Genomic DNA, 27,757 nt, shown 5'->3' on the forward strand with positions numbered 1-27,757 from the left:
GTCGGCTGGGCTTGCCTGGCTGCCATGCATTATTTAAAATTTTTTAATGCTATGGTATTTCAAGGAGCCCAAACTATGAATTTTCATGTGAAATTTCAAGAAATTATAAATGCTGGCAAAATAATTCACATTTTAAAAATTCTGTGCAGACCAAAGAAAATAGGGGCTCCAACGGGCTGTCATTTGTAAGATCTGCCTTATACCCACCCTTGACCCTCACAACAAAGCGGCCAAATCTATGACAGAGTGTTTCCACCCTATCACACCCAGCATGCCTCCTGTTTTATAATAATGGGTTATAAAATAAAATGTTACTAACCTGAAGTAACATTTACAGGTACTATAGCCTATATGCATATATAATTTTAAAATCCTATCTAATAAAAGAGAAACATGGTAATAAGCCATACGTCTGCTACCCTTCCCATTGGCTAATCAGGGTGATATGCAAATTAACTGCCAGCCAAGATGGCGGCCAGCAGCCAGGCACCTTTTGTTTAGCTTCAGTGATGGAGGACTCCAACATTCCCTGCCTGCCACTGCCGGCCTCTGAGCTTGCAGTTTGAAACATTGTTACAAATATAGAAGCTAAACAAAACCCCAGAAACCTGCTTTCAGCAGCTGAGGCCTCAGAGCTGGAGCCAAAGCTAAAGCTGGCCCAGAATAAAAAAAAAAGGAAAAAGAAGCAGTTGGGAGCTTCAGTCACCTGCCAGCCTTTAAACATCCCTCAGCCCCTCACCCAGACTGGGCAGGCACCCCAGTGGGGACCCCCACCCTGAAGGGTATGTGACCAGCTGCAAACAGCCATCATCCCCTCACCCAGGCTGGCCAGGCACCCCAGTGGGGACCCCCACCCTGATCCAGGACACCCTTCAGGGCAAACCAGCCAGCCCCCACCCATGCACCAGGCCTCTATCCTATATAGTAAAAGGGTAATATGCCTCCCAGCACCGGGATCAGCAAAGCCTCGAGGCCTCCCGGCACCGGGATCAGCAAAGCCTCGAGGCCTCCCGGCACCGGGATCAGTGTGACAGGGGGCAGCTCCCAAACCCCCTGATTGCCCTGCGGCTCTGTGTGTGACAGGGGGCGGGGCCACAACCTCCCTATCTGCCCTGCTCTGTTTGTGACAGGGGAAGGCGCCCAACCCCCTGATCGCCCTGCGGCTCTGTGCGTGACAGGGTGCAGCACCCCAACCCCCTGATCGGCCCTGCTGTGTGTGTGACAGGGGGCGGCGCCCCCCCCCCCCCCCACGGGCCCTGCTCTGTGTGTGATGGGGTAGAGCCATAACCTCCCCATCAGCCCTGCCCTGAGTGTGAGAGCGGCGGCACCCCAACCCCCGGATATGCCCTGCTCTGTGGGTGATAGAGGGCGGTGCCCCAACCCCCTGATCCGCCCTGCTCTGTGCGTGACACGGGGGGAGCTCCCCAACCCCCTGATTGGCCCTGCTCTGTGCGTGACAGGGTACGGAGCCCCAACCCCCCTGATGGGCCCTACCCTGAGCATGACTGAGGGTGGCATCGCAACCTCCCGATCCGCCCTACTCTGTGCATGACAGGGAGCGGTGCCCCAACTCCCCAATTGGCCCTGCTCTGAGCCCGACCAGGGGCTGCACCTAGGGATTGGGCCTGCCCTCTGCCACCTGGGAGCAGGCCTAAGCCAGCAGGTCATTATCTCCCGAGGGATCCCAGACTGCGAGAGGGCACAGGCCGGGCTGAGGGACCTCCCCTTCCTCCCCTGCCCCCCGAGTGCACAAATTTTTGTGCACCGGGCCTCTAGTTGTAATATAATAGCCTAAGTTTGATCCAAAGAAAAATAATTTGAAATGAAATAATGTGTACTTTGGTGAACATACTAAAACACAACCACACTACAATTTTTCTAGAATGCCCTCCAAGGAATGGTACCACCCTCGGTTAGATTCTTTCTTCTGGAATGAGCAGGGTCTGCCCTTGACACTTTATTCTCCTGGCTTCTCATCCCTTGTTATAAAAGCTACTTAGCAGTCACCTTCAATTCGTTCCTTAACTTGATTTGGGAACACTTTAATTGTCACTGAGAGAAAAATGGATAACTTCGGTACCACCCATCCCTTTGGAATTCCTCCTCTAAATGTTTTCTGGGTCCCACTCTTTCCTGAGTACCAACCAGGTCACTTCGTGCTGTAGGTGATCGTACCCCAAAATGGCAGAAACACAGAATCAGCACACTCCCCTTCTCCCAGAGTCATCAATTGAAATGAAAGGCTTTAACAGAGAGAAGATTTTGCTAACATCATTAATTGCATTTTAGTATTCAATTTGTTCTTGGAGGATTTAACCCACTCTCAATACATAGTCACTATGGTTGTTTCTCTGCTGCTCGTTCTAGTCCTACGTTCCTCTGCTATAGGAAGTTAAAAAGGCTGTTTCAGTCCCTTTTTAAATCCCCAACTTTTAAATTTCTAAAGTGAAGGTTTTAATATAAATGATGGGTTTGAATAACAAAGAGTTGCTTTCGCAATTTATACATTCTTCTCACCTTCATAAAAATCATAGGTATACATCGTATGTCCAATGAGGGTTGGGAAGTTGGGAATTTCTCTGCTGCAGTTGAATAGTTCCTCCACCAGTTCCTTGTCAAGTTCAGTACTTCAGGTGACAACGTTGTCCAAGACAACCTGTTCAAATCTGGGCTTGAAGAAGGAGTCCACAGCTGTGTCTATTATTACAACAGACCCCGGTGCGACCCCCGGGATGCTGGAATAAATGAGTGGTTACTTTGACACAGAGTATGTAATCAATTCTGCCAACATTAATTAATGCTCATTGCTAATGGTTCTCCCTCTTTCCATCCTTGAAATTATTTTTTTTCCAAATGCAATTAAATAATAACATTCAGAACAGGCATTTGCATGTGCTGTCTTCCCGGATTCACATTTACAATGTGATGGGGTTTAGATTTCAAGACAAACATGACTCTTGGACATGCAAATTAGTATTGGCCTTCAGGCTCAAATTTGAATAAATTAGGTCAGGAATAAACTAAATGAGCCTGCCAGCAAGTAGCTTGCCTAAAATGATGTGACTACTTGATATTTAATCTTCTCTGCATCTCCTTGATTACTGTAATTTCTTTGCATCTATATCCCCCTTTCCTTCTGATTCTCCTCACATCATCCCCCTCCCCTCTCTGACCCCATGTAAATTGGGCCTCCTGGCTGACCTTCCAGGGCTACGAAGTCTGGCTTGCTCATGGGCCTTAGTAACTAAGTCACAGGGACTTGAGAAGCCATTTTCTGGACTGTTCTTCTCCCTGCTGAAATGCTCTTTTGTCCTCCCCACACCTTTTCATCAGACTAACACCAACTCATTCTTCAGGTATGGGCTTAAGTCACTTCCTTCCAAAGGTCTGAATTCAGGAGGGGGAACAGCGGGGATAAAAAGGCAACATAGGTTGGTGACAGTAAATTTCCCCGGGGCCAGCTTTTGACCTAGTCTTTGACCCATTCTGATTTCTGTTTAGAGCCAAAATAAGGGACTATACAATGGCAGTGCCCTAGACTCCTGTTCTAACATTCATCTCACTTTTTGTAATTACTCATTTGTTTGCCTGTGGCCCTGATTAAACATAAGCTCTATAAAGTCAAGAGCATTGTTCATTGCTGTCTCCCCAGTTCTAGCGTTATGCCTATCGCATTATAGATACTCAATAAAAATGTATCAAATAAGCAAATGCTTCCATAGAGATGCCATAGGGCAGACATCTGCAAACTACAATCCATGGGCTAAATTCAGACCGTCTTTGTAAATAAAGTTTTCTTGGATCACAGCCACATTCGTTCATTACATGTTGTCTATGTTTGCTTCCATAATACAAAGCCTTAAGTACTTACTATCTGGCCTTCTATTGAGCACAGCCATATAACTGGGTTTTTATAACTTTCAGTGTTGATCAACAGGGGATTAATTTAGGAGATCCACCTAGGGACCCAAGATGGACTCTGATGAATGAGCTTTGGTGGGTCAGACACTTTTTACATAAGTCAAACAAGTGGCTCCTTGAATTATCTGAAATATCCTAGGGATAGGAAATGATTGAGAAGGAAGTTGAAAATGTGGGCATCAAAACGATGTCTTGCTAATATTTAGATGTGTTAAGACATGTGTGGATACATGTTAAAGTCTTTCAGAGGCCAAAAGAAAGGCATCCGGAAGGATAGCTCATCTGGCACTGATGCTCACATTCCTCTCTGTCAGGATGCATATCTACAGAAGTCCTTTCACTTTAGTCCCACCTTTGAGTGCCTTGGGTGGACTTTATTCCTGGACCACAGTTGTGGGAAGAGCCCAGTCTTTCTAATTATGTCTGTTTCTGGGGAAGCATGGCCCAGCCACCTGAAGCTCTGTGATACTGGACAAGTCATTCTCTAGTGTTTTGTTTGAGGACTTCTAAAGGTCCCTTCTTGCTCCAAAAATGTGTAGTTCTCAGACAAAAATCTCGGCCCTTTTTAGAATTTTCCTTCAGTCTTGTCACTCTGTCAGCCAAACGTTCCCATTACAATGCTCTGTCTGTATCTGCACATGGCGACATAGGAAAATGGCCCCTCTTATGATCTGCTCCTGAAGAAAAGCTTGAAAAAATAACTTGACCTCATCTCAAGGTGGAAGCATGAAGAAGGCCCTTCCCAGAGGCCTGACCAGCCAGGAGGCAGGGAGAGGGGAAGCTCTGGGAAGACTTGAAGAAGCTCTAGCTGGCCCTTCCCTAAAGGCCCAGGGTGGCCTGTTCTGGTGTGTTGATGAGGAAAAGAAACAGACAAGAAAAAGGATGCAGTCACCAGCATGAGCTAAACACAATGTGTTCCTATGATGTGTGCTTACTTAGCTGACAAATAAGGCAATTAATAGTGATTATTTCTTTTTACTTGAAAGCACTTGTTTCTGTCACTTACGAAATCTCTACACCTCAAAATTTACTGTAACCCTCAAAACTTTCTCTTATCCTGAAAACATATTCCTTAGCAATTCTTCCACTCTTCCCCATAAGAACACCTAAGTCCACTCCAGTTTTCCATGGAGAGAAAAAAAAGGGAGATAAAAAGAAAATATTTCTGTAATTTCGTTAAATGTCCTCAAGCTGAGCTTCCTGACACTCCTTAGCCCATCTGGATTTCTGCTGGGTTTGGGGAATGTTGGTGTCTTTTGGCAGCTGCTTTGCAGGGAACAATCCCTGGGATTTAACAGTAGAAGTCAAACATCTCAACCTGTTCCCCCTGATGTACCCATTCTGATCATGGTGACATCACAGCGCTGGGCATGGTGCAGTAATTTGATGAGTTCATGCAGCATGATCGAAATGGAGGGGATCCCCATGCCATGCTGTTGAGAGAAAGGGAACGAACGTCACTCTACATCTCGCAAACTGATATATGCACAGGACATATTTTCTTTCTTCATTACAAGTTAACAGCCCTCAGAGAAATTTACATAATCATTATGACTTTGCCAAAGCTGGGGAAACCGTAAGTCAGCTCTAACTGACGCCTACATGACACGCTGATAGATGTGCCCATCTGTGAGGACCAGTGAGCGGCAGCTCCCTGCCAGGTAAGCTGAGTGCAGCCTGGTCGTCGGGAGCAGAAGGAGGGTGGCCCACGATGGCACGGTGTACTGGTGTGTCAGGGCAGTACCCCTGCTCATCTCCCCTCTGGGCTCTTTACACTGAGCCTGCGAAATAGAGTTTTTTCCCAAGATTGACTTGATATCGAGGAAATACAAACTTGGCTGCCAGGGGATCAGTCCCTTTCCACCCCACTAAATGAAATGGTGAGTCCGCGGCATTGCTCTCAGGTGGCCTTGCTCGTTTGCTGCAAATTCTGTGCGAGCTCTGGAACATAGAGTAGACACGTGGGTTCCATCCAGATCCAGTAATGTAGAGTGATAGTGAATGTGCAGCTGAGGGTAAATGGCAACAGGTCACAACCATAATCCCGGTTTTCCTCAGCATTTGGAACGGGACAGTCAATGACACCAGAAGAGGGGCCAACAATAGGATTTGGCAACTCCTCGTGATCAATATGTCCTACTAACTCTCCAGAACGATCCTTCATGTGGAATTTGCAGTGGCTGGAGCTGAGTTCGGAATCAGAGGCCATTTTATGCCGAGCCTAGCGTCAGAGGGTCACGTGTGTTCTAGTTCTGCCCTTGGGCACAGAGACTTGGGTGCCTAAAGCACCAGGGTTATCATGGCAGCAGGTGATGTCTGCCACTGATGGTCTCGTTAGCAAATCAGGAAACCACTGCAGCCACGACTGGGGTGTCCTCCCCTGAGTTCCCTCCCTCTCGTCATCAAGAATATTAAACGATGACAAATTTGAGCCTCTGAGGTTCCCATATTCGGTTTCCATGGAATATGCCCTGACTTCCAAAAGCATCGTAAGTCTCCTGGAGACACGAGTCAAACCTGAATTAATTTCTATGTCCAAGGTGAACACGCGTGGGCTTTGGCACTGACTCTGCCACTAAAGAGCAAACTCTCTAAATCTCATTTGCTCAGCTGTACATTAAGCAACGAACCATTCTTTGATCTATTAGGTTCCTTCTAAATCAGATATGTGATGGGTTTATAATGATCACTTATTATGTGACATGGTAGCAAAATGACAAATGGGCTTGTGTGTTTCTGCTAAAGTCTCTCTCTCTGTCTCTGACACACACACACACAGACACACACACACGCACACACCCCTCAGCTGCTGGAGAGAAAGACTTTTCAAAGAAGGGGCCTAAACTGGAAATCCTCTGTATGCCTAGGGAGGCCCATTTCGAATTGCCTGACCTCTGGGCATGATCCATATTACTGCTGTTTTTATACCTTACAAGTTTTACTGCTTGTTTACAATAATTTCACAGTTTTAGAAACCTTATTTTTTGTCCTCACCCATTCATTGTGCAAGAAAAAAAATGACAGTTGTAGTCTAAATGTCAAACAAAAGTTAGTAAGACAACATTTGCCTAGATCAAACAATATTGAGTTTCCTTCCATTGTAGATATTCTATAGTTGTTGAATGAACAAATGAATTGATTCTCTCATTTGAGCCCAAAGCAAGTTTCAGGCATTCTTGACCCAGATGGGAGATGAACTTAGAGGCCCCCTGGGCATTGGGTAATTTTCCCTTCTTTACTCCAGGCTTTCGGCCATGGTCATCCATCCTTCCCTCGCCAGGTACTTAGAGTAATCAAGGATTGCTGGCTCTTCCCTGGTGCCGGAGTCACATATGATTCAGCTCCTTAGAATTGTCAGACTCTGCAGAGGACTCTTCATCGTTCCCTAGCCTGGCTCTGCCCTCTATGAGGACTGCAGTGTCCAGCCATGTGACAGACTCGAGCTATTGTTCCAGAATCCAGCCCTGTGGCAGAGACACACTTAGAAAAGCAAGTTCCATGCACACACATATCCATTGCCCTCTGGGTGTGCCACCCTGAGTCCCAGAGGGAATGGTCCATGTGTTCCTTAAAACTGCAAGTTAATCCACTTCCATTTTGTCTTAGGACACTGTATGCCCGTAGCTGTCAGCATAGTCTAAATACAGGAGAGCAATTCACGGGAGCTCTGTGGAAACCCATGACCAGCTTTTCAGCCGGCTTATTGCCGTGTTAGACGGCAGCCTCAGGCAAGCCTGAAAATTGGCCCCTGTAAACTTAAAGCTCAAAATTCCCAAAGCTGGAGAAGGGACAGAGGAAAAGAAATTACTGGTGGCTTAATCGGTCACAAACTAAAGAAAGGAAGTGTGCTTTGAGGGTTTTTCCCCTAATGTGAGTAGCTAAGTGGTAACTAATAAACTAACGTGACACAGAATGCTATATTCTGCCCCTGGGACTTTTTCCAGCAAAGAATGTCACACCTGGAAACTTAATTTAATTGTGTGAGAAGGCAAAGCAGGAGGGGAAAGAACCCCAGGCACAGAAGCTTCCTCTTTTTCTGCGAGCCCTGATGGCTGCCGGAGTGCAGGCCTGGAGTACTTATGCTGATGGAGAGCATGGGACCGATTTTGTACGTACAGTATCTGTCCGTCCTGGCACAGATGTCCTTTATGTCCTCCCAGCTGTCCTGCAACCTGAGCTCCTTATGCACAAACAGTGCAAATGCTTTCATCCTGTTGGGGCTCCCACCAACGCAGACAAACTGCCGATAAAAAGTAGCAACCACCTGCCTTAATGACTGGGATCAGAACCGAGGGGCAGATCTCAACGTTAATGATTTTACTTTATTTTTTAGTAACTTATCTAAGAGTGTGTGTAGATGTTATGGGTTATGTTCATGAGTTAACTAATTTGCATCATTGACCTGTCATTAAGACACACAAGTTTTTGGCGCTTAATTAGTAAAGAAAAAGATCATCACGAAATCAAACCAAGTGTTGCTTTTGTTCAAGTCGGTGTTTCCTGGTGTTTTAGTTCGCAGGGAACATGAGCGAGCTCCTCAGGTGACAGCAGCAGCCTCCTGTTGGGCATTAGGAGGCTAAATGCTCGGTAAGTAAATACTGAGCATGGGGGATGCAAGTAACACAGCAAAAGGGGAACTATAAGGTGTAGATATGTTTCTTCATCCCAAATCCCCAGTCAGAAGTTTTTATTGTAAAATGTGCTATGTTCACGTAAAGCTTTACAAAAATAATCACATCAAAAATTTCTTCTCACTCAGAAGAAATTCTCCTGGAACAGGCCTTATTGTGGACTGGAAATCTCACTACAGTATTTCATCAGCTCCAGTAATTTGGTTTTGCTGTATTCACAATTTAACATCTCTGGAATTTCAACAGGCATGGCAGTCAAGAGTGTCACATCTAATAAAATATGGTTATAAAATTGTCTTAGAGGCACTTGTGTAATAACCTATAAGGGATCCATGAGGGGTGGGAGCGGTGGATGTGGGAGAGGATCAGCATGGCCTCCCAGCAACATGGATGAGCTGCCAGCCTGGTGGGTACCAGGATGAGCAGCAGCAGGTGTCAGAGGCCCAAGGTAGCACAGCCATCAGGGCATCTAAGCTTAAGTGGGGAGGTGCAGAGCCTGCAGAAGCTCAGTGACAGATAAGGCAGCACAGTGGTGAAGGGCCTGCCCTTAGAGATAAATCTGGCTTTGCACCCAAACCCATCACTGACTAAGCAACTTGCTGAGTGTCACCCATGTCCTCTCTATGTGCCTCCGATTGTCATCTCCAACGTAGAAAACACAGTACCCTTTGGATGGTTTTGTAAGGAGAAAATAGGATTGACTATGGCAGAGGACGTTGTACAAAGCCAGGTGCCTTCTGAGCATTCGACAAATGGTTGGTTAGTACTACTTGTCATATCGTGTAGCAGTTTCCTGCCCGGCTCTTGAGCGGGCTTATTGTTTCTGTATTGCAGAACTTAGTACAAAAGAAGCTGATTCAAGTCCAGTGAGAAAAGGATTACTGGTGAGGGCACGCACAGGGAGAAAGAATATCTGTCTAAGGAAATACCGAACTGAGGTTGTAGAGTAGGCACCCCCATTCACAAATGACTTACTATGACTATTGGGTGGTCTGGTTACATGTTGTGTTCTGTTTCCATTTAGCAATATTCCAATTTCAACTATGGGATGTAATTATCCTTTTATCCGCCCTCTGCTTCTCTTCTATCCTCATTTTTGTCTTTTCTGTGGCTTCTGATGAGTTTCCCTGATGGGGCTTAAAGTTGGTAATGAACTGCAGTGGGAGTGAGCCATACAGTCTAGGTAGCAAAGAGAGTAAGACCATGGTCTAAAGTGAGTTTCTAAGTTATTATTGATTACTTATAAAAAATTTTCCTTCTGTTGGTATGGACAATTAAGACTTAGCTCAAGTTCTAAGTACAAAGATGGTGTTTTTTTTGTTTTTGTTTTTTGTTTTTTTTCAAAATACAGTAGTTTGAAAATAACCTCATTGTGTAGTGCCAGTGAATGTAAATTACAACTATTCAGATTGACCATAAAACCAAAAACAGATGTTAGAATAGCTTACAGTTTGAATTCTTCTTTGAACTCTAGATATTGCTGTAATCAACAGGAATTTCTGAGTGCTTCTAGTGACATAAAGATGATAGGTATAGACAGAGCCTTTTCATTCTTGAAGCCTTACCCTTAAATCAGACTTACTAAATATCACCCCCAGCCACAATTTTAAGTCTGGCTGCCTTAATGAGAAGTAAAATACGGCTGAGGACCACCAACCAGCACTGACCTTAAGAGACGCTTACTGTGATTTACGTCCAAACAAAATTATCGTTTGTCCTGGTTTCAACAAAGAAGATAAAAGTGCATTGGGAAGAAGTCTGAAGCATTACAAAAATGTGTTAAGTACTTTGCTATAGGCTGCCAGTATTAACTCACTTTCAAATATGCCTGCTATCTCAAAAGACTTACCTTTGCCATGTTGTTATTAACCTGGTCCTATTGCAGCTTGGGTATGATGTATGTTTACAAAGGAGTATAAACACTTCTAAACTGTGTATTATAGACTGTTATAGGGTAATTCTTTTTCATGTTGCTTGAAATTTCTAGGGCGAGATTAGAGGTGATGATGGTAATTTTATAAAAGACATATTAGAGGTTGAGTTTGAGTAGATAAGGTCTAATGCTCCTCCACTATATTTTTAAATTTTGATGCATCCCAGTCAGTATGACAAAGTCACCAAAGCTGCTTCTCCTTCTTGCTGGGAATGCAACTAAACTCTACTTCCCAGCCTCCTTTCCATTTAGAGAAGGCCATCTTCCTCAGTCCAGCCACTAGAATGTGAGCAAACGTGATGGGTGCCACTTCCAGTGCTAGCCCATAGAAAACTCCCATTGGTGATCCCACAGATTGTCTTCTCCCGTCTGCTGGGTGGGTGTTGACACTCAGAGAAAATTTGCAAGTCACTGCGCAAAGGTGACAGAGCATCAGGATGGAAGGAGCCTGGGTCCCTGAGTCATCAGTTGGAGGAAAGCCACATATCAACTGGGAACACCCATTTTTTTGTACTTGATATAAATAAGAAATAAACTTACATTGTGCTAAGCCACTGATATTTTGCAGTACCAGCTAGTGAAAACTTAAAGAATATAGCAAGAAAATAGAAATAATTGTCAAAATCTTTAAGGTTGAAGTTTTACACACCCACAGTTCTCCTTTCCTTGGAAGATAATGCTATTAATAATATGGATTAACTGTTAACTGATTAACAATGCGGATTAATTATTAACCGGTTAATAATACAGATTAACTGTTAACTGGCGAATAATGCAGATTAATTATTAACTGGTTAATAATCCGCATTAACCAGTTAACAATTAAGCTGCATTATTCACCAGTTAACAGTTAATCCATATTATTAACTGGTTAATAGTTAATCTGCATTAATAATGTGGATTTTGTAATCAAAGAAAACACAATAATTTCAAGAGAAACATCAAAAGTGCTTTATTCAAAGTAATGTCCATCGCTAGCTACACATTTCCCCCATCTTTCAGGTAATTTGTGGATACTGTCCCAATAGAACTTTTCTTGTTTTGAGGCAGACCATTCAGAGACCCAATTTTCTACTTCTTCGTATGTTTTGAAGTGCTGCTCAGAAAGTGTGTGTGCCATCAATTGGAACAAGCGATAATCTGAAGGAGCAAGGTCTGGTGAATACAGCGGGTGGGTTAATACTTCCCAGGTAAGATCTTTTAACGTGTCTTTAACTGGTTTTCAAGTGTGTGATGGTGCGTCATCATGAAGCAAAATTACTTTGCGGTGTCTTCTGGCCCATTCTGGTCGTTTTGCAATCAAAGTGTTGTTCAAATGGATTATATGTTGTTGGTAGCAATCAGTATTAATGGTTTCACCTGGTTTTAAAAGCTCATAATACACCACACCTTCCTGATCTCACCAAACGCAGAACATTGTCTTCTTTCCGAAGTGATTTGGCCTTGCAGCCGATGTTGATGGTTGACCTGGATCAACCCATGATTCTGTGCATTTGGGATTCTCAAAATAAATCCACTTTTCATTGCCAGTCACAAGACTTTCTTTTGTGTCGTTGAAGCAACATTTTACTGATGACTTTTCGGTTTTCCATTTGTCTTTCGTTCAGATGGTGTGGCACCCATTTTCCTTCCTTTAAAACCTTTCCCATTACTTGTAAACGATCAGAAATTGTTTGCTGAGCACCGTTTAATCTTTCTGCAAATAGTTTTTGAGTTTGACATGCATCTCCACCCAATAATACTTGTGATTGTTGGTCTTCAAACTTTTTCAGTTGACTTGGACGTTCTTTGTTTTTCACATTGAAATCATCGGTTTTAAAGCATTTAAACCAGCGTTCAAAAGTATCTTGAGATGGAGCATATTCACCATAAGCTTCCCAAAATATATGATAACTTTCAGCAGCACTTTTCTTCAAAATAAAGTAATGAATTAAAAAACTTCACGCAAATGCTCTTTTTTTGGCATGAAATTCGACATTTATAAAAATATCTATGATGTCAACACCTTCAGAAAATTTGATATATCATGTTTTTGAAGCTTGTTGTCAATACTACGAAATAGCATACATATCAAATCGCATATATATAATCATATGTGTAACTCCAGCTACTGAAAAAATCCGCATTATTAACCGGTACACCTAGTATCCATTTCAATGGTGTTTATAATAGAAAATACTTTTACATAAAGGTTAAAAGTAGACTATATAATGTATGGTTTAGTCACTTGACTTCCATAAACAATATGTCTCCAAGAAAATGACATAATATGGGGAAAATGTTCATGACATAAAGTGAAGTAAAAAATTTAGGATGTAATTATATAATTCCAACAATTTTAAAATCTGTTTATTAAAAAGAATTGGGAGAAAAGAAAATAGGTTTATGTCTATGTTTAGATGGTAGGAGTTTTTTAAGGTGTATTTTAAAAAATTATTGCTTTGTTTTGTTATATTTTCCCAGTTTTAAATAATGGACATGAGCTGCTTTTATTACATATATATTATATATATATATATATTTAAGATAAAGTAAATATTAGAGAAGTACAATTTCCCTAGCAATATTCCATAAGCTATTTTTCATAATATTTCTTATGAAATAACAAAAATCTTAATAACATGAAATATTGAATAATAGTTCCTCTCAAGATAGCATTGTTAATTTTGTTGAGTTAGGCCATGATTTAATAAAATGTGAATTAGTGAAGTTCAGCTATTAATGTAGATGTTGAACAGTGAACTGAATCATAATGAATTCTCAGCACCCAGCAGCATTGTCAATAAAATGGTATTTATCTCTAGGAACTAAAGCAGCCCAATAATCATCCATGTATTAGATTTAGTTTGGGAACCTTGATGTCTTGCTGGAATGGAAATGATTGTTCGAGATATATACATTCCAAATTGCTTCAGAGAATGAACATCAGTTCCTATTGGGACCTCTGACATTTTACCAGCTGAATGAGTAAGGTTTATGATGAGAAAATAAAAGAAAATATATCAGCAGGGGAAACATGATAGTTTTTCCCAAAGTTAGAAATACTTTTACCTTTACATCCTCAAACACTGCTGCTAGGTTGTGTGTTTTTGTTCCTAAATCCAAGTGATAGAGAATGTCTTCATCCATAGAATCCAGGTAAGGATTTTCAACATGAACAAAACCTTTTCTGGGAAAAATAATATAAAAAAAAGATGTGAAGAAATTTAGAGAGAAAGCCTTTGATAACCGCTAGCCCAAATATTGGACACAAACTTTCATTTAGGATTGAATGATTTGTCATGAAGCCAATATTATTATGCTACTATAATAAAAACAGTAGCACCACCACCAATAATAATAATAATAATAATTAATAATAATAATAATAATGGCTAATATTTTCTGTGCACACAGGCATAGCTTTAAGCATGAAAATTGCACACTGCCATAAAAACTACGTATAGTTTTAATAAACATTCTATTAGGTGAGCAATACTAACAAATGCAATTTACAAGTGAAGGAGCCAAGACTTGCAGAAGTTGAGAAACTTGAGCAAGATTTTACAACCAGTAGATTACAGAACCGTCTTTTCTATCCCGTTCTTGTCTGGCCCTCAGGGTCCTTTTCCTTCTTTGCATGGGAGGCTGTGCAACATAGGCTCCTGGGATCTGTAGTCAGATTGCCTGGGTTCCACCACCAGTTCAACCATATATGTACTCATTGTGCAGCCTTGGGTAAGCTATTTTATCTTTGTTCTTTGAAAGTTTCCTCATCTGTAAAGTGGGGATAGTGAAAAAAAATAACTGCTTTGCTAGATTGCCCTGAGGCCTATTTGAGCCGAGCTGGGCTACTGTCCTTCCTCTCTCTCAGTAGAATAATGCAAGATGCTGAGCTGACTGCTGTAGGAATGACCTTAATTCCATCTAATTCATATTTATAAGGCACATCATCTTCAGTCTTTGGTATTGCCGTAGTGATTACACACAACTGTAATCATTAGCGATAATCATTACCCCACACCACAGCGGGTCAAGCCGCCTCTGCCAAGAACTATCTGACTTCTTCGCTCTATGTTCCTTCCATTTCCCAGTAAATGTCTCTACACATTTTAACAAAACTCTTGTGTTTTTCTATATTTCCAATGACGTTTGCTCATTAAAAAATAGTTTAAAAACACGGGTGCCCAGGACCCACTGAATTTAGAGACTGAAAAATATTTTTGAAATCTTCTCAGGTGATCTGATGTGCAACCCAAGTTGAAAATCCCTTTTTAGGCCTTTGTTCCTGAAACATCTTTCTCCCTTCCCTCCATTGTTCACATGTGGGAATCCTACTCATTCCTCAAGGTCAAATTTAAATATCACCTTCCCCCCGGAAGGCTTTTTCCGAGCATCTTCCCTTCCCAGTCGGTATGAATTCCCACCCCACACTGTGCTCCTAAAGCATGTATTTCACGTTAAGGCTGATAGATGGCACTTCAAGGGTTAATTTTCTGTCTCTCCAGAAAAATTGTGAATTTTCTCATGCAAGCTGTCTCATATATCTTTTTTTAATCCCCAAGTCTTAACAGATTTTATTTGTTAAATTAAATTTAAAGTTCGGGAAGTGGAACTATTAATTTTCCGCTCAAAAACATTTAGGGTAACAAATTCTTAATTAGTTAGTGGATCATGGCTGGTTTAAAAAAATAAAGCATTCCATGAGGTTAGTACACTTTACTACTTCAGAACAAGCCTCAAAGCCCCCAAGCAAAAGGATACCTCCTTTCCTCTCCTGGTGACAGGCAGGAGGACATGCACCAGTGATCCCTTGTTGGAAAAAGTGTGTCGATTCACCAGCAGCATTGCCATGGAGGCGTGTTAGAAATGCAAAATCTCAGGCCCCTCGCAGGACCTCCTGAATCAAAATCTGCCTTATAAGCAACTCCTATGTGATTTCTGTGCACAGTAAAGTTTGAGAAACATGCCATCCACTTTCTCTTCCAGCTTCTCTTACTTTTCTGCTTGACTCGGCCAAACTGCTTTCCCTCTCTGATGCTTCTCCTTTGGATTCCCAGCTGACTCTATCCTTACCCTAGAAGAGAGTGCCATTCACCTACTTCAGTGATTTCAAATTCTAACTCCACATCAGGATCACGTGGGCGCTTTAAAAAGCACTGGTACCTAACTAAGCCCAAACCCAAAAATTCTAATTTATATTGTCAAGAAGATATGGGCCTTGGTATTTTTAAAATCACTGATGTATTCCAGCTTTCCTATCTTCAAAAAGAAATTCTCAAACCATTAACTATATTCTCTTGTATTAATTATAATAGTCTTGCTAATTCATTAGGACTATTAATTATAATAATCCTGTTCATTATTTAGTTTTCCTTGGTGGTCTGTTTCAATAGCTAATGATCCCTTGGTCAGAGAATTGGGGGTCGGGGGGCATGTCTATAGAAGGTTTGTATCCCTTTGGGCTCACCAGAAGCACTTCTAAGATGATCCCTCTATTACTTACCAAAGGAAAGATTTCTTTGGCCATTAGGCCAAATTCAATCCAGTATGATTCTGGAAATTGCAATATTTCAATCTTTCCAAAATATATAATTTTTACTAAATAGACTATATGTGCTATTTCTTCCTCAACCTTGTTTTGCATTTTCTTTCCTTTCTCTAAAATGTGGGCCAGAGGTGGTATTGGGAATACATTCTTTTAGCAAGCCACGAGATAGCATGGTCAGTATTGAACACTGGTAGCCAGTGCTGGCTGAGAAGAAGTCTTTCTATTTTACCATCACCTTCATCTTCAGACTTTTTCCTTTTCTCTTTCCTTGGCATGCCTGAGCAAACGCACGTGGTAGGAGACTACCTTTGTCTGGGATGGGTAAATGGAACATTTTCTGAAACAATGACATGATGGAGGCTCTAAGCAAGGCATCTGATACAACTCGGTGAATCAGAGGGAATACACAAAAATTCCTTAAGCCTCCTAAAGATTAATGCTCAATTATGTTCTGTGAACCTGGGGCAAGAATTGGAGCTAAATTTGCAGACAGTTTTGGCAGATTTATGTCTACCCCTGAGATGAAGAACATACATGGAATTTTAGAAGTGAATTCTATGTAAAGTCTATCACAAAGCGTATGGAATCACTTCATAATATGCTGCAATGCAGTTAAACCTCCCTTAGGCACAGGGAGGCCCCTTTAATCATTTCTCAGATATTTCAGCCCATGGTCCTGGAATTAAAGGCTGAACTCCAGGCTGAACTTAGAATGTGTTCACTCATGTAGGTTGGTTAATCTTTTGCATGTTTTTTGGCTTTTCTTTCTTTTCTTTTTTTTTAAAGAGTGAGAGGTATAATTGACATATTGCTCCACTTTCTTAGATGAGCCAGATTCACCCAAGAACCATGGAATGAAAATATCTTTGGGAAGACAATTTGCATTGTATTTATTTTGTTTTGTATTATGAGCTAGGTTCCAACTATATCATCTCTAAACTTAAGACATTTATGTAATGATAGAGGTTGATCTTCTGAACATTTCATATAAAATCCAAAGAACATCCATCTAATCAAAACAAATAAAACATCAAAATTACTTACCCAACATATGTATTCTGGTCAGATCTCATGGGTTTATTGGAAGCAGGTAAAATCGAAGCCATACTTTGTAGTGTGTGGATAGTCACACTTCAGTTGATGTCAGGGAAGAAATATATAGTCAGTTGCTATTAAATTATAGGTGAATCATAATAGCTCAGCTCCAAGTTAGAATGACAGCCTCCCTTATCAAACTTACATTTTCTTCTGAAATCAATAATGGAACTTTATTCCTAGCATAACTCCCTACCAATTCAAAAAATATCCTCCTTGACATGGCCTTTTATACTACAAAACAGCCCAGCTCTCACAACAGCTCTTCCCTAAGAAGATAGGCTCCCTTTGAAGGTGTGGCGTCCTAGCTCTCTGACTAGGTTGGTTAGCTTGGTCACTGTAGACAGGTGCACCTTTCCCTTCCTCTGGCCTTGATCCCAGCATGGGCCTGGTGTGGCACACGACTTACTTACTTACTTACTTACTTTGGAACAACTGTATGTGGATCCACGTCCTCCACTGGTTTCCACAGGAACTCTACCATGTTGTCTCAAAAACGTGGCCAGGATGCGGGAGAACTTTCAGTTCCCAAACATTTTGTTTTCTCACCCCATCCTACCCCTCATCAACTTGTTTTCATTCTATGTTCACAAGTGAGACAAACACGCAAAGCCATGACCCCAGAGTGCCTCTTCATCTGAACTCTGCCCATTCAAATTCACACAGAAGGTCTGATAATTAAACAAATCTGTTTCCCAGGGCTTCATTAAGCTAAAAACCGCAGGCTACCCGTGAAATCCAATGGAGCAGCTGCTGGAGGTCAATCCAAATAAAATAACAAAATAAGGTCTAATACTTTCAGAAAACAGAGTGTCTCTTTGAAGAAATCCACAAATTCACTGCTTTTCTCCTGCTTCTTATGTACAGTTTGGGGGCAGACAAATCTAGAAGACTTTCAAGGAACTTCATCCTGTGTGTGTTTTTTTTTCTTTTTATTCCCAGCTCCCATGGCAATCAGCTGAAGTTCTATGCTGGTGAGAGCTTTAAGGACATTTGTCTCATGGCTTGCAAGCAAACAAGCGCTTAAAATGTTCACAAACGCCCAAACAGCAGCAGATACAAGGCATTTCATAATGTGCTTGAATTTCTCTGTAAGAGTGTGCATCACAGTCAAGAAGCAAATGCACATCTTAACTGTGTTTGGAGATACTCCTCTTCCTGGTGATAGTCACTTTGGACAAACTCCTTGAATTCCATGTTGGCCTCCTTCAGTCCATCTTGGCCAACTAGCGAAGTTTACAAGAAGGAAAGAGAATAGGAAACTAATAGAGCACTCCAAATCTTGCTACTGCTACTACCAATTAGACATGTGTATCTTTACCTAAAGTTATCCAAAAATACCCAAGAAAACTAATCGTGGAAAAGGCAATGACAACTTGGAGGCAAAATAAGCCTGAACCTGTGTGTTGCTTGTATAACTTGGGAGAGTAGGTACTGTTTCCAGTTTATGATAATAATACATCTTTTACCTCATGGCCCACCTCAAAAGCATCTTTTACCTGCTGCCCTTTCTCCACAGCCACTGGCAATTTTGAGATTCAACATGCCCACCACCTACCACGGGGGCTTCTTACATTTTTTAATCCTCACCTGAAGATACATTTATTGATATGAGTGAGAGAGAAACATTGATGTGAGAGAGAAGCATCAATTGGTTGCTCCCAAACACTCTGACCAGGAATTGAATCCACAACTTTTTGGAGCGTGGGACAATGCTCCATTCAACTGAGCAACACTGGCTAGGGTAGGAGGCTTCACACTTCTTTTGGTATCCCATGCTGTACCTCAAAAAAATTTTTAGGGTATAATGACCAAATTCCAGTCTGGCACTTACCTCTGGCTCTAACAGGTGAAAGTGTTAGCTAATTAGGTAAGTGTTAAATCATTAATTACTCCAGGGAATTATTTAGATTAATTAACATGTCTATTTCCAATGCAAATTCTGTCAGTCAATGATCTTGATCACCAACAGTGCCAGGGACACCAGCAAAGCTTTATGGATCCCATATAAAGACTCCTGAGGATATTAAGGCAAGTGTCATCATTTGGGTGAAATGAAGAATAGTCTTGCAGAATCTATGCAAGTAGAGTACTGATGAATGTCCTCTGGGTAATCTGAAATTATTTTCCCTAGTTTTCAATCCTTTCATGACTCCATCCTACTCTTATGGTAGGTTGTTGCTCAACAATTGTTTTTAAAATATATTTTATTGATTTTCCACAGAGAGGAAGGGAGAGAGACAGAGAGCTAGAAACATCGATGAGAGAGAAACATCGATCAGCTGCCTCCCGCACACCCCCCACTGGGGATGTGCCCACAACCCCAGGCACATGCCCTTGACCGGAATCAAACCCGGGACCCGTCAGTCCACAGGCCGATGCTCTATCCACTGAGCCAAACCGGTTTCGGCAACAATTTTTTTTTATGGACTATATTGCAAAAGTTCAGTCACCTGAATGATAATGGAGAGAGCATGTAGCACAGAAATGCACAAAGGAAACTCATGCCCAGCCTGTGGGAGACATGGGCTTCTGGAAGGAAGGGATGCCTAGGCCGCGTCTTGAGGAAAATGTAATCCTGAAAAATATTTCTGAGGGTAGGGGTGGTTGAATATGAGAGGCCTGTGCTCCTGGCCCAGGGAACTGCGTGTAAAATGCATAGAGGTGACAGAAAAGTGTCACATTTAGAGAACTATTAGTAGCTCTATGTGGTTTTACTTCCACATATTGGCACCAGAACGTCTCAGTCAGGGCTGTAGTGGCCTTCAGTTTTTGAGATTTCTGCTATATTAGGCAATAAAGAAAGGCCAACACAGGGTTACACTAGTTACAATACACACTGAGTCCTTGTAGTCTGTTTTGAGGTAAATGGAGACTCCACATAAGAGATGTCCTACTTACCACACAGTAAGTGAGTATTAAGCACTGCTATGAACTAAGTTTGTTCCTGTTCAAAGTGGCATAATAATATAGGAGAATGGTCCTTGTTCTCAGGGTCATATTTCTGGTAGCTTTCAAATGAAAAGGATTTAACTTACAACTGCCCTGGCTGCTCTGGTGGCCTTTCTTACTGGGATTACAATCCCCACAGTGTGGCAAAGCTGGCATGCCCTGTTCCCCAGGGGCTGGCCGCAACCAACGCCGGTGCCTCAGTGAGTCAACAGGCCCCTCGGAGAAGTTGGCGGAGGGCATCTGTTCCTCGGGTGGTTTGGTCCCTTAAGACTGAAAACACTTGGCTTCTGATGTTTGACTTCAATTTTAAGATGTTTCTGTTCTTAATGATGTTGGAGAAAAGGAAATGGTAGGCACAGGAGACAAACAGAGATTCAAGAAAAGCCTTTTTTTTTAAAGTGAAGCATGATATTTGGAATCAATAGCACTAAGAAATAAAATTTAAAAGCTCTTCTCTAAGTTCAAAATAATAATTATTTTGAACTTGGAATAGAAACCTCAAGGACAAGAAAGAATACCAGTGGCAACAGTGATCCACTCGGCATTGCACTGGGCCAGACGCTGGACAATCTCGTCCGCAACAGCCCTGTGAGGTAGTTTTTGTTATTTTTCTCCATCTTCAGCAGCGGACATTAGAAACCAGAGAGGTGAAATGAGGTGCCTGAGATCCTACAATGAGTTAGCCCAAACCAGAATTCAGACCTAATTCTGTCCAGCTACAAAGCCATGGGAACTTTTTCTATTCTACCACTGTCTCTCTTTTAATTTTATTTTTAAAATTTTTCATTTATTTTTAGAGAGAGGGAGAGAGAAAGGGGGGCTGATGAGAGAGAGAAACGTTGATTTGTTGTTCCACTGATTTATGCATTCATTGGTTGATTCTTGTATGTGCCCTGACCCGGGATCAAATCTGCATCCCTGGCATATTAGGATGATGCTCTAACCATCAGAGTTCCCAGTCTAGGGCTCACCACTCTTTTTGGGATTCTTTAAAGAAGACAATAGTCCAAGGAGAATGGCATCAACAAGAGAAGGAAATTCGATCTGGGTCTTAAAGGTGAAGTTGGACTGGGATGTGAGGAGTGTCTCTGTAACACCTCACTCTGCAGGTCCGAAGGGTTGTTGACTTCATTCATTTCTGGAAAAGGGGTGCATAACTCAGCCATAGTGGGGGTGTTATTTGGATGCTACTGAGGAAAACAGCCCCTATGTTGATTATAAAATCATCTCATTGCCAAAATTTAAATTCATCTTTAAACTGTCCCGTCAACATGCTTAAATGTACAGTGTAGCTCATCTCAAGCTTACCACTTCCCTATGGTTTTACCCAAAAAGCTGGATTCGATTCAACACCCTGCCTGCAGCAAGTGCTGTCTGCTCCTGAGCGGCCCCTGCAAAGGGGATTAAAGGCACTGGCCTGCGAGTCTGCTGACTGCCCATGGGTTGCCCATCCCAGTAACGTCCTGCACTAGAGACCCGGTAACGTCCTGCCCTGGAGATTAAAACCTGTGTTTGTCTTTTTAGCACCAGATGAAGGAGCCCCAACCGGAACGTGAAATACCCTGGGAAATCAGTTGGAAAGAAGCACTGAGGGTTTGACAAACCTCACCCTGAAATGAGAGGAAGGCCTGTTTTCCTTGGAACTAAGGAAGGTTCATTCCTAACCTCTAACAGCAACAAAAAAATGAGGTTATTACTGCTGCTGCCGAGAGGGCTCAGATGGGAAAATAATGCTAATCCATCGTGGAGGTGGTGAGTTCCAAGCCCAGAAAGTCACGAAATTTCAAAGCTGACTGATTCTAATTTGGGTTTGGCTGAGTGACAGATAACAATGTGCTTTATGATACGCTCCTAACATTACTCGCTGCAATACTTGGAGTTAAACATTAATTTTTTTCTAAAGAAGTAGAAAACCTTGAGTACATAACCACGGTCACATCCACATTTCTGTTAATGCCTCACTTCAGGAATGTCATGACTCTTCGGAAGTGTGACTCCTTTGAACACTTCACCTGGGATTCGCATTTCATTTTTGATTGTGATCAAGGTTGGTATTTCTGAGAGTATTTTATGTTAGTATTCGGTAAATTTTAACTGTAAAATAGTTCAAACATATAGAAATGTGAAGCTGTAACAGATGCCTGTGTAGTTGCCACACAAATTTAACAGTTGCTAACTTTTTGCCATATTTAACACAGACTTTTTAAAAAAATCCATTAAAGCCCTACCCACCTTTTTAAAATTTTTAAAATATATTTTATTAATTTTAAAGCGGATGGGAGAAAGAGAGAGAGATAGAAATATCAATGATGAGAGAGAATCATTGATCGGCTGCCTCCTGCACGCCTTCTACTGGGGATTGAGCCTGCAACCTGGGCATGTGCCCTTGACCAGACTCTAACCTGGGACCCTTCAGTCCGCAGGCCAACGCTCTATCCGCTAGGGCACTACCCACCTTCTTTCCCTTTAGATTATTTTTGCTCTCTCCCCATGGGTAACCACTAGCCTGAAGTTGGTAGATAGCCTTCTGAGGACCATTTAAACACTATTACTTTAAAAAAATTAAATGTATTGGAATGACATGGTTAATAAGATTATATATGTTTCAAGTGTACAATTCTATGATACATCATCTGTATATTGCATGTGTAAAACTATTACTTTTCAGTATGTACTTAGTATGTATAACTACATGAGCAGATTCCACGGTCCCAGTCTAGTGCATGGGTTTCAGGCCCAGTCCCCGCCTCCTGCAGGCCAGGACCACGAGCATGCATCCTGCAAACCCAGCTGCCTTGGCACCGGAGGGGGGGCTGGGGGGGGGGCGGTGGAAGGGGGTCGACTCCAAGGCTGATCCTCACTGGGCCACAATGACATCAGCTGGCGAGCTGACATTTTCGTTTCTGAACCAGGGCCAGCACTTGCATACCGTAAAGCTCACCGATGCTAACTTTTACCCAACAGTCTTTGTTACCTTTGGAAGAGATGTCCACGTGACTCAGTATCCCCTGTCCCTTGCACATACTTGGCTTAATAAGCAAAGGTGATACTGTAAAAATTGGAGGAGTTTTTGAATTGACTTGGTCCTCAGGCAAAAGAAACACGTAGTTCAGTATCAAGAATATAGAAAAGGGCTCAAATTTTTCTTTAAAGTAGCCTTGATTTTTGTTAAGCACTAAAAATAGCCTCTGTCTCTAAAGAAATGACACAAGCAGCTTTTGGACTTATGATCATGTCTTTCCAATATCAGCATTTCACGGAATTCTGCTCTATTCTGTAATTTACTTTTGTGAGAATGCGCCGATGCCTTTACGTGCCCGGTAATGCTTGGTATCTATGTCTCTAATTCATTGGACGCGCAACAACACTGCAAATCAACACTCAGGGTAGGACACAGCATGGCGCGCTACATTTTTTTTTTAACATCAAATTTCATTTGAAAATATTTTAAAATAAATGCCTTTAAGTCCATAATTCTTAAATGTTACAACATGTGATTTTTTTTTTTTTTTTAACAAATAGTCCAGGTTCCTGGAAATTTTTCCCTCTTCTCATCAGAACCTGGCTCTCTGTCCTTTGTTGGGGTGAGAGAAGGGTCAGGGGAACAAAACGCAAAGATGTTCCATGCCTAATTTTAATTCTCCACTTCTTTGCCTTAATCCCTTCTTCATTCCCACACCAATGAGATCATAGTCTGGTGGACAAGATGCAGAAGCTGGAATGCTGGTAACAGTGTCACAATTCGGTTTCAAAGTTGAAAACATATTGCAAAGTTTGGCAAGTTTTTATTTGAGTTGAACTAGCTAAGGAAGAGAACTATGGCCCTAATAAACTTGAAGAGAGAAGAGCATCGAGATTTATAAGAATAGACCAACAATATACCAAATGATGCATTGTCCTGGAGTATAATCAGTGTGTGGATGAATGGAAAGTCATTGTATTTAGAGAAAAGCCATATTCTTGGCTCTGGAAGCAGAAAGAAACAGTGAGCACAATTCTATCACAGAATATGGATGCTGTCTTGTTTCAAAATTGTAGACTAACAAATTGCACCTTCAGAGGCAATGTGGTGTACTGAAAAGATAATTCTTTTTAAGCCAAATGGACTCATATATCATTGGGCAAGCTCATCATCTTTCCAAACGTTATGTTTTTTCCTAGTAAAATGGAAATAAGAATAACTACCATGCAGGAGTGTTGGGAAGATAAAATAAAAAAATATATTGAATACCTGGTTTATAAGCACATAATAAAGAATGAAAATTATTATTTTAATAACATTTATTATCTTATTATCTCAACATACTTAAAAAAAATATGGAACAGGCAAATAAAGAAATGGGAAATGGAATCCGAATCCCTTAGTCAAACAAGAGAGCTTGAAGGGGAGAGTCCAGGAGCGCCGGGGCTGCGGCCAGGCGTGTGTCTGTGCTGCACTGTCTCTAAGCCAGGCTCTGCGACAGAGTCAGACTTCGCACACAGCTGCTGATTACAATGAGCGGCCTGGATGGCTCTGTGCAAGTAGTGCCTGGCAAACAGGAAAGCCATTCCCGTGATACGTTTTGCTGAATGCAGTTAGCTTTCCATTTATCCACACTGATTATGTGCAGGGACAATGAATCAGGCGGCCTGTAGCTTCCCCTCTCTCAATGACTCTGACACATTCCAACTCATTTGGCCTTTCTCTGCTAGATACATACTCACTGTTGGAGAGTGGCAGGTAGGGAAGAAAATATTGGGAAAGCTTTATATTTTTCCAAATCTTTTTCTTAAAATATACATGAGATTCTGGATGTATATTTAAAAGAAATAAAATCAGGATTTGGAAGAGCTATTTCTACTCCGTGTTCATTGAAGCATTATTCACAAAGCCAAGATATGAAAACAACCTAAATGACTTGTGATAGATGATTGAATACAAAAGTGGTATATACAAACAATAATGAAATATTATTCAGCCTTAAAAAAGAAGGAACTCCTGCTATTTGCCACAGCATGGGAGAAACTGAAGGAAATCATGCTAAATGAAATAAGCCAGGCACAGAAAGACAAATACCACAGGATCGCACTTATATAGATTCTAAAATAGTTAAACTCAGAAGCAGAGAGTAAAATGGTGGTGGCCAGGAAGGGAAGGAAGAAATGGAGAGTTGTTGGCCAAGGGATACAAAGTTTCACTTATACAGATAAATAAGTTATGGAGATTCTATGTGCAACAATCTAACTACAGTTAACATTGTATAGAACACTTGAAATTTGCTAAGAGGGAAAATCTTAAGTATTCTCAACACACACACACACACACACACACACACACACATATATAAAAGAAAAGTAGAAAGTAGTAATTATGTGAAGTGGTTGTTAAGTTAATTTGATTGATTATGGTGATTATTTCACAGCATACATGTATATCAAAACACCAAGTTATACACTTAAATAGATACGATTTTCATTTATCAATTATACTTCAATAAACCTAAGGAAAACAATTAAAAAGTACCCTCATTGGAAGAAACTAAGATGTTGGCATAGGGAAACACCAAAATTGCTGCCTCCTACAACAACTTCAAAAACACAATAAAAAGACAAAAAGGACATCATCCAGAACTACAGGAAGGCTGGCCGAGTGGAAATTCTACAACTAGAAGGAAAGAGAAAAGCACATTGAGGGTCAGGAGCTGCGGAAGTAAAGTGCAAAGGTACGGAGGCTCGAGCGCATGAGGAAAGGGGCTGGTACCTGAGGATGCAGCTGTCTTTTTGAATCGGGAGGGAGTCATAAGCTCCCGACTGCTCTGAACTCCGGTTCCGGGAAGTCTCTGGGGACCCAGGACTCATACGGGGAGAAACTGGACTGTCTGGCAGCGGGCAGAACTCAGAACTCGAGGGTGGCTTTCCCTCAGAGGTGCTTGCAGCAATTATCGGGACACTGAGACTCGTGGTCCCTAAGGGCAGGGCTGAGAATCTGCCATAGTTCCTTGCTCCACCCTTTGATTCCCTGAGACCCCGCCCCACCCAGGCTGCAGCAGAGGCTTTTGCATATGAATACCCTGGCCCTTTGCAGCCTGAAAATTACCTAACAAATTGCAGCTGGGCCAGACAGACCCACAACTTCCAAGAGAAGGCCCAAGGCCCCACAGCAGCTTGCATTGCTTCACAGCTGGGCCTCATCAGGGCACCTCCAAACTCCAAAAAAGGAAGGGGAATCTGCAGTTCTCTTCATAGCTCCTGCTGTGTAACCTCCAAGAGCCAGTGTACCCAGTGGTCAGAGGGGGACCATCCGGATTACAACTCCTCAGATCCATAAGGGACACACCCAGGGGGCAGACTCAGTGAGCACCAAAGCCCCACTGAAGCAAGTCTTGCCCCAGAAGGGTGTCTTCAGCACAGAAGTTCTCCCACTGCAGACACAGCTGATTCTCACAGCCAATTGGCCTGGAGGTCAATTCCTCCCATTGATCCTACAACAATCAAGGCATAACTACAACAAGACTGTGCACAAAGCCCACAAGGGGGTGCACCAAGAGTGTCCACCTCAGGTAACTGGGGAGGCTGAGCCACTGGGCCCTACAGGACACCTAGCACACAAAACCACTCTACCAACACAGGGAAGTAAAAAAAAAAAATGCAGAGACAAAGAAACAGGTCACAAATGACAGAAATGGAGGAAAGCAAATGACTGGATATAGAGTTCAAAACCACGTTTATAAGGTTTTTCAAGAATTTTATGGAAACCGCTGATAAATTTAGTGAGACCCTGGAGGATATGAAAAAAGACCAACTAGAAATTAAGCATACACTGACTGAAATAAAGAATAATATACAGAGATCCAACAGCAGACAAGAGGATCCCAAGAATCAAGTCAAAGATTTGAAATACAAAGAAACAAAAAATACCCAACCGGAAAAGAAAAAAGAAAAAAGATTCCAAAAATATGAAGATAGTGTAAGGAGCCTCTGGGACAACTTCAAGCGCACCAACATCAGAATTATAGGGGTACCAGAAGAAGAGAGAGGGCAAGATATTGAAAACCTTTTTGAAGAAATAATGACAGAAAACTTCCCCCACCTGGTGAAAGAAATAGACTTACAAGTCCAGGAAGCGCAGAGAACCCCAAACAAAAGGAACCCAAAGAGGACCACACCAAGACACATCATAATTAAAATGCCAAGAGCAAAAGACAAAGAGAGAATCTTAAAAGCAGCAAGAGAAAGAAAGTCAGTTACCTACAAGGGAGTACCCATACGACTGTCAGCTGATTTCTCAACAGAAACCATGCAGGCCAGAAGAGAGTGGCAAGAAATATTCAAAGTGATGAATAGCAAGAACCTACAACCAAGATTACTTTATCCTGCAAAGCTATCATTCAGAATAGAAGGTCAGATAAAGAGCTTCACAGATAAGAAAAAGCTAAAGGAGTTCATCACCACCAAACCAGCATTATATGAAATGCTGAAAGGAATTCTTTAAGGAGAGATAGATGAAAAAGGAACTCTTACCATTTGCCACAGCATGGATGGAACTGGAGAGCGGATAAATACCACAAGATCTCACTCATTTGTGGAATATAATGAACAACATAAACTGATGAACAAGGACTGATCCAGAGACAGAGAGGCATTGATTGGACTGTCGGGCCTTGGAGGGAAGGTAGGGGAGGGTGGGGGTAGGGGGAAAGATCAACCAAAGGACTT

General features: G+C 41.9%; 1 protein-coding gene across 1 annotated transcript in view; it reads right to left on the reverse strand.

The window, feature by feature from the left end:
• The window catches only part of UPP2 (uridine phosphorylase 2), a gene marked incomplete at both ends in the record, with an annotated part of 32,549 nt that extends 15,428 nt beyond the window's left edge, over positions 1-17,121 (reverse strand). Inside the window, 6 exon segments of the mRNA XM_081095907.1 lie at positions 2,518-2,629; positions 2,633-2,735; positions 5,242-5,354; positions 8,003-8,161; positions 13,537-13,654; positions 17,060-17,121. Coding sequence (XP_080952033.1) covers positions 2,518-2,629; positions 2,633-2,735; positions 5,242-5,354; positions 8,003-8,161; positions 13,537-13,654; positions 17,060-17,121 — 667 coding nt within the window.
• Between the last annotated feature and the right edge of the window lie 10,636 nt (positions 17,122-27,757).

This window comes from Myotis nattereri, assembly GCF_964212035.1.
Source record: "Myotis nattereri genome assembly, chromosome: 7".
Classification (NCBI taxonomy): Eukaryota; Metazoa; Chordata; class Mammalia; order Chiroptera; family Vespertilionidae; genus Myotis; species Myotis nattereri.